General features: G+C 45.2%; 1 protein-coding gene across 2 annotated transcripts in view; it reads right to left on the bottom strand.

The window, feature by feature from the left end:
• The window catches only part of RALGAPA2 (Ral GTPase activating protein catalytic subunit alpha 2), a 90,622-nt gene that overhangs the window by 37,566 nt on the left and 36,637 nt on the right, over positions 1-16,419 (bottom strand). For both annotated transcript variants that reach the window (XM_053938234.1, XM_053938235.1), the window contains 13 exons: positions 15,870-15,998; positions 14,423-14,551; positions 13,687-13,745; positions 13,291-13,399; positions 12,830-12,940; positions 12,393-12,461; positions 12,078-12,215; positions 11,441-11,627; positions 9,917-10,688; positions 9,574-9,645; positions 8,480-8,603; positions 7,516-7,671; positions 574-732 (listed from right to left, as the gene is read on the bottom strand). In XM_053938234.1, the coding sequence (XP_053794209.1) occupies positions 574-732; positions 7,516-7,671; positions 8,480-8,603; positions 9,574-9,645; positions 9,917-10,688; positions 11,441-11,627; positions 12,078-12,215; positions 12,393-12,461; positions 12,830-12,940; positions 13,291-13,399; positions 13,687-13,745; positions 14,423-14,551; positions 15,870-15,998 (2,214 nt within the window). The remainder of the gene's footprint in view (positions 1-573; positions 733-7,515; positions 7,672-8,479; positions 8,604-9,573; positions 9,646-9,916; positions 10,689-11,440; positions 11,628-12,077; positions 12,216-12,392; positions 12,462-12,829; positions 12,941-13,290; positions 13,400-13,686; positions 13,746-14,422; positions 14,552-15,869; positions 15,999-16,419) is intronic.

The following is a 16,419-nucleotide window of genomic DNA, read 5'->3' as shown; positions in this document are numbered from 1 at the left end:
TCACACACATGCACAGATGCACATACACACACCTCTGACATTTTGCAAGAAAATGCATTTTTTTCCAAAAAATGTCTCAACTGTGAACTCCCATACTTTGTTTGATGACAGGATGTCCAATGTCTGCATCATCCCACCCAGTCAGGTGACAATGACAGTCCCACAGATGTGTGAGGTTCTGCTTGGTGCCATGTGTACAGCAGTAACCCAACACCACACAAGGAACTCAAATCATGAATGGTTTGCTTTCACTGCCTCAGAAGACATTCACAATGGTTTAAATACTGTTCTTTGCCCAGTAACTTCTGTGGGTTGAGAATTCTGGAGTATTTCACTCAGTGTTAAGTATGGCTATAAAATGAATGAGCAATCACTCTGATCACAGTGAGTAAGTCCAGTTTTAAAGTTAGCTCATTGCTCAGCTTATGTTTCAAATGACATGGACAGACTGATTTCATACTCTCTGGGGAAAAAACAACCCCCAAACTCTAAACCACTGAGCCCTGCTTAAAGCAACAGAACTGCTGCTCACTGGCACAGCACAACAGAGCCAGTGAAGCACCTAGAACATACCTCGGGTTTCTTCATGATCTCAATGAAGAACATGTGGTTCTTCATGGGGTAGATGACGATGAGGACGTCCCCAAAGTCAGTGGGGATGATGCCCCTGTGATAGTTGCGGGTGTGCTCAGACCATACGATGTGAACCTCATCATTTCCCAAGTGACGGAGCTGCAACAATAAATTGGCTCTTTATTAATCCAAGTGATAACCACATTGCACAAAGGGTCATGGCTCACAAATTGAATTACAATGTTCGACAGCAGGAATATTTCATTACAGAAAAGTTAAAATATTGTTTTTCTCCAGTTGCTCATGAAAGCATCAGCTCAGTAATTTGCTTCATTTAGAACTCGTTGTGTGAGGGCTTAATTAAGTCATTATCAAACTAGCCATTAGCATGATATGTAAATGTATATTACCTACATTACCTACAGTGATTTAAGATGGAAACCTGAATTACTGGAACAAAGCATTAACCAATGGAGCACTGTATTCCAGCTAAAATAAGGCAGCTGTCACAGAAATATGAAATGCCTTGACTCAGAATGTCAAGAAACTGCCTGTCATGAATCACTATAACAGAATTTATTATCCAGAAACATCTCCTCACTGACTATGTCTGGAGGGGTCTCCTGCCTGAAACGTCAGTAAAATATTTGGGCGGTGTGAAGTACAGAAGAATGGGAAATACTGTGGGAGTTACACCTTTTCATTTGGAGCAGAGCTGCATGAAATATGGATAAAATTTAAACGTGACATACACAGAAAGCATCTGAGAGCCTGTGTGTGTGTGTTTGCTCTGCTGCTGGAGGAGCTGGAGGTGATCTAACAGATGGTAAAAACTATTTGGCAATCACATACAAGCCTCACACAATGGTTTCAACTGTAAGCTTTAAAGTTAAAATGTAATCCACACACACAATGCCAGCTCCAAGCATAAAGAGACTTTAAATCCCACTAAAAGCTTAAAAGACACCCCCCCTCCGATTTGGTGCTATCCCCGGAACAACGTGCACAACAGACCGAACAAAGAAGCCAAAATGAAGCTCTGCTACTTCTGTGTAGGGGGAGAGAAAAAAGGGAAAAGAAGGTGGTGATTTTTACTGGTAAATAACAACTAACCCAAACACGCTTTGGATCAGCCCACACTGTGCTGATGAGGCTTCCCTATTCAGAACCAGACAGTGCTTTTAGAAGGAAAAGCTTTCACTCCTACGTATTGGTGGCAAACTGGACCCCTCAGTCACGAGAGAAACGTCGCTAAACCAACATACCGTGAAAATTTTTAAGAAGTTAAAACTGTGAACTCGGCTTACAATTCATGTTCCAGCAGAATGAAGTAAAGCTCAGTTCCCAGAAGGACTGAGATTCTCAGATTATTTTAAATTAAACAGAAGATAATAATTGTGTTTTATTTACACCCATGAATAAAGGTAATTTTAGCTCTGTTTGAAGAAATCATGAACCATTTTTGTCTTGGAAAAACACAGGAACGTTAACAATACTATTACTAGAGCTTGTTACATATACAAAGCAAGTAGAAATTGCTGTTCTTGTGGTCACCTTGATATCTGTGCAGAAGCTTAATAAAAACAATGCAACACACAAGAGAACACTCACGTTGGTAATGTCACAAACTGACATGTACCAAAGGCAGCAGGAATTTACACATAGGACAAAACCTTGATCTCACTCTCCATGACCAGGTGCAGCCAGGTCACCTCCAAAGTGATTAGAAGCGAGACGTCCAGTTTAGTCGGACATACCCCTAAAATCCATCTGGGTGAGCAGACCTTGTGCACAGCAGGTCCCAGATGCTGAGGATGCCTGGCCAGGCTGTCCCACTCCAGGATGGGCCCAGCTCAGCCCAGCTGAGCTCAAAGAACCCCCGCCGGGGATTTGGAAGTGCCCACATTTGCCAGGCTGAGTCCAAGCCCGCTCTAGCACTAGCTTCCCTGTGGTCCTACAATGGTGGCACCCAGCAACCTCTGCCTGAAGGAAGCCCAACAAATAAACGTGGACACAAAATTCCATATGGCAGTTCCATTGCCCAGGTGCAGAAGGCAATTCACAAACCCAGCTCAGCTCTTCTGAAGAAAAGGCTCTGTACTGCTGTGCATCCTATGGCTTCTGGGGTGAGAAATAGCACATACTGCTATAAAAATAGTCATCAAAATATGTCCAAATACTGCTTGATTAACCCTTTTTAAGATCCCAAGAAACTGTTCTGATAATAATCAAACACTTCGTACTAATATTGCACCCTTCAGAACAAAATTCAGTGAAGAAGAGAACTTAGCTGAACCAACACTTGCTGTGCTCATGAGTCTGCCACAATCCGCAGTGTGTGCCAGCAACTTGTTTTAGAGCTTGAGTTACTGCCCTGGTTTTGAAGCCACACATCCTTAAGCACCACAGTTACAAAGTATAATGTTACAAAGAAAAAATAGGCATTAATCAAAAATATTTGTTACCGAGAGGTAAATCCAATGATAGAAAGCCTTTACAATAATCTCATCAGTGACAGTAAGACAGTTGCTATTTTCCTGTGTTGTTAATTCAGAAGAGCACCTGTGGGGCAAAATCAGTGCCCTGAAGGACTTCAGCAAGTTGTGCTAAAATGTCCAAAGCCCCACAGCCAACGCGTGCAGAGCCAGAGCTCCAGGCTGTGCTCCCTACGCAGTTTAGGGGTGCGGGAAATAAAGAAAAAAAGCTACATTAAAAAAATCCCATAGCAGACATTAAATCAGATTGGTTTTAAAAGCAAACCCCAACACCAGTCTGGAGCGATGGCTCTGCGCACAACAAAGGAAGGCAGCTCTGGCACTGGCAGCATGTCCTCCCTGGTGCACAGGAATTTTCGGCAGGCACAGGAATTGGCCCTAGTTTGGCTAACAGGGTGCTGGAACAGAGCCCCAGCCCCAGGCCTGGGTTAGCCCCACTGTCCCTGCCTGGGGCCACGCTCTCCAGCCCTGGGCAGGCAGCTCCAGCTCCAAGCGGATGGCTCTGGCCCTGGGCTCTGCGGGTGCCCAAGCTGGCAGGCAGCGCTGACACTGGTCACGGCGCACACCTCCAGCATGACCTCCTTTCCCTTCTAATTGCATTACAAAGCCAGCTGCCTCCAGAGAGGAGTCGTCTGTTTGACTTAAGAATTCCTGCTTTTGGGGAGGCATGGCTGCTACTTTTGCTAAGTAACAGTGGGGCCTGACATCCCCATTGTCTGGCTGACTGTGTTCCCATCCTAAAATCTAAGTTTTATTTGTAAATTAAGCAAGAAATTTCCTGCCAGAGCAGGGCTGCCTGGAGACTAATAATGTGTGCCTTTCATTCCCTTTCACTCTCACTGTATCACTGCCAATTTCTTTTTCTGCTGCTCGCCAGCCCAAGGCCATAAAAGCCTTGTAAGACATAAGTGCAATTATAGTCCTGGAGTCAAATGAATTGGACAAATCCAATAGCACAGCTCCGTCCCCACTCTGCAAACCCCTACAGCAGTCAGATTAGCTGCTAAAAATCTAATCTAGCCCCTGCTAACAAATTTCTGCAGCAAAGGAGCAAGAGTTCAGTATAGGGTTGCAACCAGATTTCTGAATTGAAAAAGTTCTGCTCTGACAATGGAGAAGATGAAATAAATCACTGAGAATAGTGACAGCACACCTTTAAACCGTTAATCACAATTTGAGCAGAACAAGACAGGGACGGTAGGATACCATTCCTGGGATTGATTTTCACTCTTGCCACAAGACAGGCAGCTAAAGTTTGGAACCAGTGATGCTGAACCCTACAGCAGCAAAAGAGATCAGCTGAATTTTGTTTACTCCACTAGGAAAGATTTCTGTTGGGGCCAAGACTTACTTGGAGAGGGGTTTTTCTTTCTTTTTTTTTTCTTTCTTCCCTTCTGAATTAGCAATATAATGTCAGCATATAATTCAAATAAAAAAATGCAGACTGCAAATCACAGCTCTACTGCACAAAAACAAGGGGCCAAGCTCATCCCCAGTGGAAATGCACTTATTCTGGGAAATTCATATCAGAACTTAATTTATCCTTGCATTCAGTAAAAACAAAAGAACCACAATAACATATTTAAGTAAAATTACTACATCTGCAGAATTCCTCAGCCCCCAGAATTTATGGCCTTGCTATGGCTCCCCAGGGCAGCAGGTGGTCAGTCCTTCTGTTCAGCTGGGAGTGTGCTGACAGGGATGAAGCCTCTCTTGGTTTGAGGCAAAAGAAGCAGGGAAGAAACCCCAGCAATCACAAAGATTTCAGAGATTAGGGAAACCTCAGATCCCAGAGGGAGGGCAAGAAAAAAGAAGCTGTGGCCCCCATTGCATCCTGATGAACTTTTCTCCTCCCAGCACCACTGTCCTATATCACCAGGTACAGCTCAACTGTAGGAGCAAGAACTGAATGAATACCATGGGCTTCCATCTTTCTCTCCCACACTCCCATAAAACAAAAGCATTGATGGCAAGAAGTAATAAATATGAAGTAAGAAATAATCTTTTTACCGTGGACATTCAGCCCCAACAATGTGAGGTAAGGACCTAAGCCCAGAGAGTTGTTGACCTTCCAGAAAGTGCAGTGCTTCTGAAATGCACCTTTTCTCCACTCACAACTGCAGGTCTGTAAAATCTGTCAACAAACCATGCTGATCTCCACAGAATTGCATATTTGCTCACAACAGAAGCTGTGACAAACTGAATGAAACTGTTGTGTGTGGAACCATGGACGAGTACACACTGAAAAGCCCTATGGAAGTCATCTGGTCTGAGCCACTCTTGCAGCTCCTTAGGCCCATGAGCCTGCTCAGACATTTGTCTTTCACTGGAATTCCCAGTTTGATCTCTGCAGGGTTCCATTCCTAGAGCAGATCTCAGGTTTTTTGAAAAGGTCTCGGAGCAATTCCTTTCCAGTTATTTTCTGTAGACAGCATGTGCTGGAGGCTGGCCTGGTTTCCTGGCAGTACAAAACTTGGAGACTGGCAGCTACTAAATGCTTTTGGTTTCTGTTTCTCACAGAGAAGGAATTCTCTTCGAGCAAACACAGAGAAGACAAATAGAATAACAAGAGCCTCAGAGTCTGTGATAACCCATAACATCGATAAAAATAAGGAGAATAAGTGGACTGTTTGCAGCTAAATCCCACTCTTCCCCTTGTGGTAGCTCTACCACAGTGTGCTCTCCTCTCCAAGATGATGAATTACTCAACAGCCAGACCATATCCCATTGTTTTTGCCAGGCTTCCACAAAACCAAGGACTTACAAGAGAAGGTTAGACTAAACAAATGGCCACAGTTTGTGTAGGAAAACTAAATCTGGGAAAGTCATGGAAGCAGTTCTCAGACATGCATAAGTGTGCTGCAAAATAATCTGCCTTCATATCCATGTGAAATAGGATAAGAATCAATGGGCTTAAATTGAAGCAAAGTAGGCACTACCAGAGATTTTTTCATGGTACAAGAAGTAGAGCACAGGAATATGGAATATGTTGCCTAGGGCAACTGTAAATCATTCATCACTGGAGTTTTGGTCTAGCAGCTGGACAAATACTGGTCAGGAACAATAAAAATACAAACAATCCTACACTGGTATGGTCAAAGAGACTCTACAGCCCTGTCCTACACACCACTACCCCACTGCTCCATCCTGAAGCACTCAAGAGTACTTCTCTCCATAGCCTTGCACCCATGAAGGCAGAGAGTTACATACCAAAAGAGAGACATGTCATTTTGCTGATGTTTTTTAAAAAGACAGATATGCCCCAAAAATCTTTGGGTCTAAGCAGCAGCTGGCAAACAGCATAATCTGAAATCACTCCTTGCTAGGAAAGACAAACAATTAAGTACCAATACCAACAGAATTTTGGGCTGGGTTCTGGCTGTCTGAAGCAGAGGCTGCCTGTCAGACTTGTGCCTAAGTGGCTACTGTCTTGAACTCTAAGCTGGCTGCTTGGTGCGAGTTTGCGGGCCCCAAGTTGGGCAACTCCCTGGGGGCTCCCCTGGCAGGGGGAAACCCTCCTGAAGCAGTTCTTTGTCAGGAAAAGGAGACGCACAGGACTTTTTCAGTCTTCAGGTTCTTGTTTTATTGTTATCTTATCACGACTTCAGCACACTGTCTGCACCCAGACCTTGCATGCAGGAAAACAGCACAAAAATAATTAACAACCTTGTGTTGCAAGGCTTTTAAGTTGAATCAAAAACTAAACTACCCAATTAAGAAGTGACACCTAGATTATTTCCCTTTCTAACCCAATAACTGACCCCTAAAGACCCGCAATGTGGGTTTTTCTACCCAATTACAAGATACTGCCCAAACCCAAGGAGGAGGAAGAAGAAGAAAGAAGAAAGGAACTCGAGAGAACACCCTGTACTCTCCATCTTGTATCCATCTACAATATGCTAAAATCCTAAACCTAAATTTCTCACCCATGTGACATACTAAACCACTCTCTACGATCTGTTTCACACTTTTGGGGTTTCTAGTTTCCTTTGAAGATTTGGAAGCTTTCTCCATGAATGAGGGTCAAAGTCAGTGCCTTCCTGGGAGTCAGAGCACCCCAGGGCAGACAGAGAGATATTCCCCTTGCCCTGGGTTCCCACAGCTTGGGCTCCTGAGCCTGTCAGCCCTCTTTTGCTTTGCTGTTCCACACAGGACGGTTTGATGATGCTGCATTTAGTTGCTTTGTTCTACTGACCTACAGCAGTTTTGGCAGGCAGACAATGTACAAATGAAATTATTGCTAATATTATTACTCATGGTGGCATTTGAGGCTACCATGGAAATGTTAATTGTGTTTCAGAACCCAAATTCAGCTAACCTAGCTGCAGAGCACCACGTGGCAACGCAAGGACAGCCTGCCAGGGACAGTCAGCAAAGGCTGCTTTCTGTTCAGACTTTTATGGAAGTGGTGACTGCAGTGCTGTGAAACACACTGGAAAGCCTTTACCTTTTTGGTCAGTGAGTCGTCTGAGTCAGAGGGCATCCTTGTGGACACATGGAAGATGATCTCCACAGTGGAGGTGGCATAGTAGGGTGCGGTCTGCCCCGTGCTGCCATTCCGCTGCAGGCCACCCATGAACCCGCTGTGCGTGGACAGATCGACCTGAGGGAGCCAAAGACACAAACAGCAGCCATCTGAAAACACTGACAAATCATCAGGATTTGCTTCTGCATCAAGACTGATGAAATCACCACCCTAGGTTTCCATAGCCATCCCAGACAAAAAGAAGTCTTCCCCTACAGCTCTGCAATCTTTCCATTAGATTTGTCTTTCCCATGCCTGTATTTGACATTTACTAAAAGTAAATCTCTCTGAACTAGGTTATGAGTCATTATCTATCCAGCTATTTTACCTTCCTCCAGCAAATAGCAGCTAGGAAACAACAGCATTCTGCCACAGACTGCTGGCTAAGGATTCTGTGGGGCTCAGAGCGCCCACTTCCAGGAGCATCACAAAAGGCAGAGAGAGAAAACCAGGAAAACTGCAGAAGAAACTGAAGATTTGTACAGAAAAAACACCCTTAGAATAAATTATTCCAGAAGTTTATTCAGAAGAAACACCTCTCTGAAGTCAAGCCTGACTCCAAAGGCTTGTTTGTTTTCCCAACAGCACCAGCCTGAGGATGCTGCATCTCGCTGTGGCACTTGGATCCTTAAATGTAATATGCAGCTACTCTGGATTTGCCAACCACCAAAATGTTCATGGCATTTAGATTATGACACACCATTTTGACAAAGCAAACTAAACCCACACATGTCATAAAGAACTCCTGTGCTGAGTGTGCTCTGAACACAGCAAGAGCTAAAAGCAGCTAAGCATCAGTGTGTAGCAATTTTTTTTTTTTTGGGTGAATTAAAAACTGTGTAGTGCCACCAGCAACAAGGTAGCTTGTCTAAATTATGGCTGTTACCTCCCAGCCCAGCCCAGCAACAAAATCTTCATAGGCCTGGCTTCCCCTGGCGTTGGCCAGGATGGAACACTTGTCCTCCTGTCCCTCAGCGATGTAGAACACAGCAATCTTGTGAGTCTCACGACTGCCACGGGATGGAAAAAGAAATCAAAGTTAAACAAGCTTCAACTCAAAATTATTTTTCAGATCCCCTTGCACTCCAAACATATGACAAGGTGCCCACATTTAGCTCCATGTGTCGATTCTGCACACAAATACATCACTCACTTTCAGATTTCCCCCTCTTTTTTTGCTACTGCAAAAAACCTCACTGCAGAGACACCCCAGTTCCAAGAGCAGAGTCAAACCTGGTCCTCCTGTACATCAGCCACAGAACTGGTGCCAAACTCCAATTACAGGGTTAATTACTCAGATCTGTGCAGCACTGCACAGACAGTGAGGTGGCACAGGTGTTAATGGAAGCATAATTTGATCTACAGAATTTTAATTACAGGGTGATGACATACAAGGCAGAAGAGGCATTATTGACTTTCAGACCCTGGGCAAAGTTTTACAAGGCTGACGCTTTCAGTTGGCTTATCTGAAAACATGCAAAGTACATTTGATGTGGAAATTGTTGGGATAGAAGAAACTGAGAACTCTGCAATGCTGCAGATGTTTTTCAAACAGCTCTATATCAATTAATGAAAAACACCCCCTAACATGCAGAACTTCATTCTGCCACTTCCTGGCTGGGGAGCAGTTCTGGATGGATCACCCTTCAAAGTACTTCTCCTGACACAGGGATCACTCTCTACAAAATACTGTTTTGTATCAGCTGTACCCAGGTCACAATCAATTTGATTCCCTTTGCTCTCAGCTAAAGCAAACTTGAAAAACATCTCTTATTCTTTGCCACTGATTTGGAGTTCTCTGTACACAGAGAAAGTGCCAGTGCAGGTGGCTTCTCCATTCAGGCTACAGAACTCTGGAGAAACAAACACTCCAATTTTCATACCAATATTTGGATTCAACAGGAATGAAGTTTTGGTTCTGGTGACTCATTCTTCCTTGGGAAACACTAACCTTATCAATGTTCAGTACACATCACCTACCATTGGCGGGAATCCAGATTTTTCAGTTCTCGCAGCAACTTTGAATTTTTCTTCAGCAGATGAATGCTTTTTCTAAAAATAAACAGAAAAGGTTTGAAGGCAAATGCAACACAGTGGAGACACAGTATTTAATCATCTAAATAGCTAAGAGAATTAACATGATATGATTGCTTAAAATTATTGTTATACACAATCTATTGGTGTCTATTTCAAATAATCACTGAAGTTCAAAACTCTGCTCTTACCCCCAACTGTATGATCCTTGCTTTCTTAAGCATGTCCACATTCAGGGGTAAAAAGTGACAAGAGTACCCTAAGCACATTCTGGATCCTCTCTTCCTACCTTCTATCCCAGGAGTTCATTCCCAAGTCGTTCAGCAGCAGCCGACAGAAATAAAAGGAGGCTTGGGGTTGGGCAGGAGGCGGTGGCTCCTGGCGGGCCACGCTCATGCTGGAGTCTGAGCTGCATTTCAGAATGAACTCCCTTTCCTGGGCACTCTGCTGCAGCAGGGCCTCGGTGATGGCACGCTCCTGTTCAGGGCTCATCCCGCAGGGTGGTGGCGCTGGCTCATTCAGCTTGCGCTGCGGGTGTAGGAGGCACTCGGGACTGCTGCTCCCGATCCTCTCCAGCAGCTGGTCCAGGGCATCCTCTCCCTCCTCCACCTGGGAGACATCATTCTGGGGAAAGACATGCTGCTGCGGGTCGCTGGAGATGACAAAGGCACCGGCCGTGCTGCGCTGCGGCCGGCAACCCTCCAGAGGCCCATACAGGATCCGGCCATCCCAGGAGTACTTCCCTGAGATATCCCGGATGATCACCCGCACGTCCGAGGGCGCTGCTGCCGGCTCGGCACCCACCTTCTTCTCAGCAGGGATTTGGAGGTAGGAGATGAGAGTGCTGTCGTTGAACACGAACAGCTGCAGGTTGGGGCCGCGGAACACTTCTGAGCACAGCTCGGAGGACTCCACGTAGGAATTGTCATGGTTCTCGCTCAGGAGGCTGTGGAGGATGGCAGGGCCCCCACTGAGCGGGTAGTGGCTCAGGTGATTCACCAAGTGAGTCATGACCATCCGCGCTGTGAGAGGGATCAGTTCCAAATTCCTCCTCCTCTTCTCTGAAACCACCAAGGAAAACACAATGGATCAGTAAGAGCAGCAAGAGGCAATAGAGAAGGAGCATGTGCAGATTTCTGCCACATTGCAGCAGCTTGCCCTATGTGACCTGCTGATCCTTCCTGTTCAAGGAAATATTTCCAACAGCTTTCCAAGAAATCCTACCCATCCCACAGTTTTATTTTATTTCACCACATCCCCACAGCCGTCAGAGCAGGAGGGTGACACCACGGAAAAGCCAAGGAAAACCAGAGATAGCACTGCAAAGCAATGCTCCTCCATCCCTGTCAGGTGGGAAAGTGAGGCAGGGAGAGACTTCGTGGATGCTCAGATGGTTCTCTCAGCACAGGCACATCCATCAGTAATTTCATAAAGTGACTGTGCTTTGAGCTACTGCTGTGCCTCCACTTCTCCCATGGGAATGTTGCTCCTTTTATAACCAGAAATCTCATTTCTAGGTTTTTTCATGTTCAGTGTAAAATTATTTCTCTGTGGTTTACAGTATTTCTCCTTCCCTTTACATCTTCTAAACATGAATTTGTTCTAAGCAGCAGCATTGGCAATGCAATCAAACATCCTATCACAGAGGCAACTGGAATTCATCCAGAGAGAGCTGTGCTCAATTTTGAAGGAACGGTTGCTACATGCAGTAAGGAGAAGCACGTTTCCAAGGCAGAGATGGAACCTGGAACACTACTTCCCACTACTGCACATATATGCTGACCCAGCCCCACACTCTGGGCACGCCCCTTACCTTCAGCCACGGTGAGCAGGTTGCCCAAATCAGTGGAGGAGGGGCACTGGGCCGGCTCTGAGGAGCTCCTGACATTCCCCAGTGGCAAGAAGGGGTCATAGTCAGAGGAAGAGAGGTCAGCCAGGCTCAGCACATAGTGGCTTTGCTGCGTGTAGGTGCTGGAGCCATTGATGCAGCAGTGCAGGACCTGCAGGGACACGGAGCCAGTGACCAAGCCGGTACATTCCCCAACACACCCAGCGAGCAGGACCCCCAGTTCTGACACACTACACAATCCACCTGTGTCCAAAATCAGCATTTCTAAATTAACATTCTCCATCTGCACTGATTCTGTACTTTTAACAGCTCACTTCAGGGCTTGTTCTATATTTTAGCAGCCCACTTCAAATAATCCAAATATTTCTGCAAAGATTATTTTCCCTGGCTCATTGTTTTAAGCATTTTACCTTTGTCTTCACCATCCCCTGTCTGTTCTACATCTCTAATCTTATCTTCTTAACATTTTGCATTTGTAACTTCTCACCTGGATGACAGGATTTTCTAGTGCTCGACAAAGCTGCTTCTGTGCCTTCTGGGTGTGTGAAAGGCATCTTTAAATAGCCAGGCAGAGTAAAGCATCTTCCTTCCCCCTACTCACTCTGTAAATATAATCCAGCAAAGGAGCTCTGGATGGATGTTGACCCTCCACAGCACCAGCAGACATGGGCTCCAGCAGCATTTTCATGGGCAGTGCCATGCACCAGTCCAGCAAGCAAAGCAGCAGTGAAACTATGAACTGAACAAGAACATGGATCACACTGTTTAGGTACACTCTATTAAATTCACCCAGACTTTCGGGTATGAATTGGAAAGTTTAAAATTCAGCTCTGGTTCAGAGCAACCTCATTTAAACACACCCCCAATCCCCGCCAAACCACACAAAGAATGGAGACAGCTCTTTTCAGTGACACACCTTCTTATCCACTTCCATGGAGGAGTATTCGGCACCGGGCAGAAGAAACGCGATTGTAGCCACCAGGATCTGCAGCCAAACAAACCAAGTATCAGAAAGACACTCAGCTTCTTCCTCTGCAGAGACAGACCTTCACTGCACAGGGCGTGGAACAGGTTAAGTTCTCCTAGGAGCATCCAAATGCCCATGCCAATCAATGGGCATTTTACCCATGCCAATGGGCATTTTTGCCCATGCCAATCAATATTCCATTTTACTGAGCATTTTGCACACAAGTCACTACAAACAGAGGACCTACACTGGTCCAGGGAGTGTAGCAAGTACCTCTCTAACAATAAAAAAAAAAAGGAGTTAACAAAATCACAGCAGCCCAAGGAAGGGATTAAGACAACTTTGCATATGATTTCCATACAAACATTTTAAAGAATATGACACACTTCCGTAATTTTCCGGCACAGGGAGGATTCATACTCCTGAAGCTTCTGCCAGTAAGACACCAGCAGCTGAAGGACGTCACAAGCTACCTGAGCTACCAGCTTGTTGGAAAACTGGAAGAAAAAAGGTGATTAAAAGTCAAATAAAATATTCAGGTACAATACACTGCATTCAGTTTTTCTACATTTCATTATTTTGCATCTTTGCAAACAATAAAAAATGTTAGTGTTATGAGATCACATTGTCAGCATTAGGAACCAGCAGGTTTGCCACTATGTGATCTTTTATGTGAGTTTGCTGGGTAAGGAGTCTATAGGCACACAGACTATTTTTGCAAATATTCTGCATGCTTGCACAGGACACCACAGCAGCAGCCTGTGCCTCAGATTATCAGTGATTATTTGCAAAGTGAAAATGCCTTTTTTTCCCAAAGCACATTGATCAGAACCCACCACAGCAATACCTTCAGTGTCACACCTATGACATTGATGGCTTTCTTCACATGGGGGTGGCTCGTGCACTGTGTGAGCTCCTCACAGATCCACACGCCAAGGCCACAGATGGCTATGCATCTTTGTGAAAAGGAAAAGGGAGCTGGTCATGAGATTTAGAGGAGTATTTAGGGGGAAAAAATGGACAAAGATGAGATCTCTCTTTCCCCTCCAACACGACAGGCCAGCACTTCATAGTGCAGAGTAAGGCTTAACCTCACAGGACCAAACCACAAGGCAGCAGCAGAAGATAAGTAGCAAGAAAGATTTTTCCAAGCCATAAATGGTTTGACTTTATAATGTTAAAGGTCTTTTCCAACCTAACTAATTCTATGATATTTTCCCATTTCTTTTACTCAGTATTTTACCTTGCAGCTTCACTTGGCTCCTCTGTAGCATTCTTCAATAAAATATTTATGAGGCAATACTAAAATAAGAAAATAAATTAGAGTAAGCATCTTATTCATACATCTACTTTAAAGTTGTTTAATTTTGACATAGTTACAGGTGAAGTCACTTTAATTCTCTGTCTGTTGCTAAAGCATCTTTACCTCATGCTAGTTGTATTTTGTCAAGGGAGAAACACAGATTACAACTCAAATATACAGGCCCTTGAGGACAAATCAAATCAGCTTACAATTAATGTATAGGCAGCAAGAGGAAATCAATTCATTTACAGTGTCAAGGGGCAGTTACAAACAAGTGGTGGTCACTCCATACAAACTGTAGCGTTTAGATTCTAACCACAACATGTTATGAAAAATTTAGTGTATTCTTTAGTACAGAAAAGATAAAATTGTCTTAATTTTATAAGTAAGACACCTTGGAGCGACTCTCCAAGGCCTGATGAAGAAGCAAGAACAAGAGCCAAGCATGTGAAGGGTTTTCTGCAACCCCTTTGGTTCTGCCTGCTCAGGCCACACGAGGAACTCGGAGATTCCTCTCCAGCCATCCCTAATTTTGAGCAGTGGATCACTGTGGTGCCTCACGTTTATGAAAAGCAACAGAAGCTTGTGTGAGGACAACCACTTGGGCAGGAATGAAGTCAGCGCATAGGGAATCCAGGTTAGGCTACCTAAGGATTTACAATAAATGTGGCTTTACCTTCAAATCTGCAGTTCCTGTGATGTTCTCACCAGCTTCTGAGATGGGTCCCAAACTTGGGATTCCTTGGTAGGTGTTTGGAAAGCACACAAGAGCACCAAGGATGGTGTGAGCTTCAGACCGGGGAGCCTGGCAAAGGACAAGTAGGCAGAAATAGTCACTAAAAAAATATTCACTAAAATAGTCACTGAAAACCCTTCAGAAATGGAGATGCCTTCAGCTCTGAGGCCAGTGTGCACTGCCATACTCAGCCTGCTAGATTCACACATGATTCCTGCAGCATTCAGCTGTCCCAGGGAACACAACCGAGGAGCTTTTCCTCTGCAACTCCAGCAAGAGCTGGGTGTAAGCAGTACCTAACACGTACCTTCCTGCCCATGCTTTCTCTGCTGTGCTGCTCTGTTCTCCTGGTGAGACTGAACCACCCCCCGACTGGCACCTGGCCCCACTCCTGAGTTCATCCTACATCTTTAATACTTCCCCTCATTACTCAATCTGACAATCAGCCATTTGATGCCAACAGGAAGTACAGAACCCCCTGAAGAGAAGCTGAGTGAGGAGGTGAAGCACTAATCCATCACTGCTATGAGATGATCCTGCGGCACAGAGAGAAGTGAGTGCAGAACCCACTCACACTTGCTGCACAGGTGATACCAATGTGCAGAGAGATCCCTACTCCAACAGAGCCATCAAAAGCACCACAGCACAAGCTATAAACACATTAACTACTGTGTAATGTTGAAAATGCAATGCAAGCCCAGTTTTATGAATGCAGGAGAAATGGAAGAGGGTGTTTTGGTTTGTATTTTTTCCCTGGAAAATTGAGCATCCATTTCTTATTAGCACTTAAGCTTTGGATCAACAATGAGGCTGACCAAGCTCTTTGAGTGCCAACAGAAGAAGCGTGGCTGGATAACCATTCCAGCTCTGCTGAAACAGGAGAGGGCTGTGGCCCTGCGCAGGGCCACCTGCTCAGCCATGCAAATGTCAAGAGCAGCAGCAAAAGCCCTGAGCCAGAACAGACTGAACAGTCTCTTGTGAGCTGGTGTTTCACATGCAACAGAGCTTTCCTGTTTCTCCCAAGGACTGCCAGACCTTTACCTGTATTTTGGCAACTCCTCATTTATTTGCTATTTTACTTATCCTTTGATAATTTAATAGTTTAGAGTCACATTTCTGTTAGTGCTGACATTTAGCCTGAGATGCTGAGTCACCCAGAGAGTTCCCCGCTCTCTCTCGGTGTTTGCTTGCTGCAGTGGCACTCACGGGGCTCTACAGGTGTGCGGCAGCGTCAGCCGGGACACGCTTTCCTCACGCCTCAGCCTTTGGATCAAACACCTCTGCAGCACCAGCATGTTGCTTTATCCCAGGATTTCCCACCCCAGCTGACCCAGGATCCACCCCGAGAGCCCGGTCAGCATGGCTGTGCCGAGCCAGCCACACTCACCTCCAGCGTGTCCGTGCTCAGCACGCGTGCTGCTGCTCCGAGGAAGTCCCCGATCAGCATTGTGAAGCCAGGCAGCCCCAGGAAGAAGAACCACGGCAGGCAGTGCTTTATGACGGTGTTCAGGATGTCCTGCAAGAGAAGCACCCGTGAGGAAAGACAGGAAGCCCGAAAGAAAAAGGGAGAGTGTCAGAAGATTTAACTTTGAGGCTCCCTACTCCCACAGTGATTGAGATGCAAATTCCCAGAGCACTGTGTGCAAACTGAGCTCCAAGTAATCACCACCTTCCACTTCAGGGGTGTGGAGTAGCCAAAGTGCATTTCGTATTTTGGTAAAACATTTGTACCCCTAAATTCCTATTCAAAGCCCATACCGCCATTCATGTCTCTTCGTGCCTAAACACAACCATTCTGTTAAACAAGACTTTGGATTCAAGCATCCAAACATTTAATGGACTTAACATGAAGCACTGCAGCAGTCCAGAGGAGTGAGTTTCTCAAATCTCTCAGAATTCTATGCCACAAGAACACAAGCTGCCCCCCACAGGTCCAC

Source organism: Vidua chalybeata, chromosome 3 (genome assembly GCF_026979565.1).
Source record: "Vidua chalybeata isolate OUT-0048 chromosome 3, bVidCha1 merged haplotype, whole genome shotgun sequence".
Lineage (NCBI taxonomy): Eukaryota > Metazoa > Chordata > Aves > Passeriformes > Viduidae > Vidua > Vidua chalybeata.
This window is presented reverse-complemented; position numbering and strand designations above follow the sequence as displayed.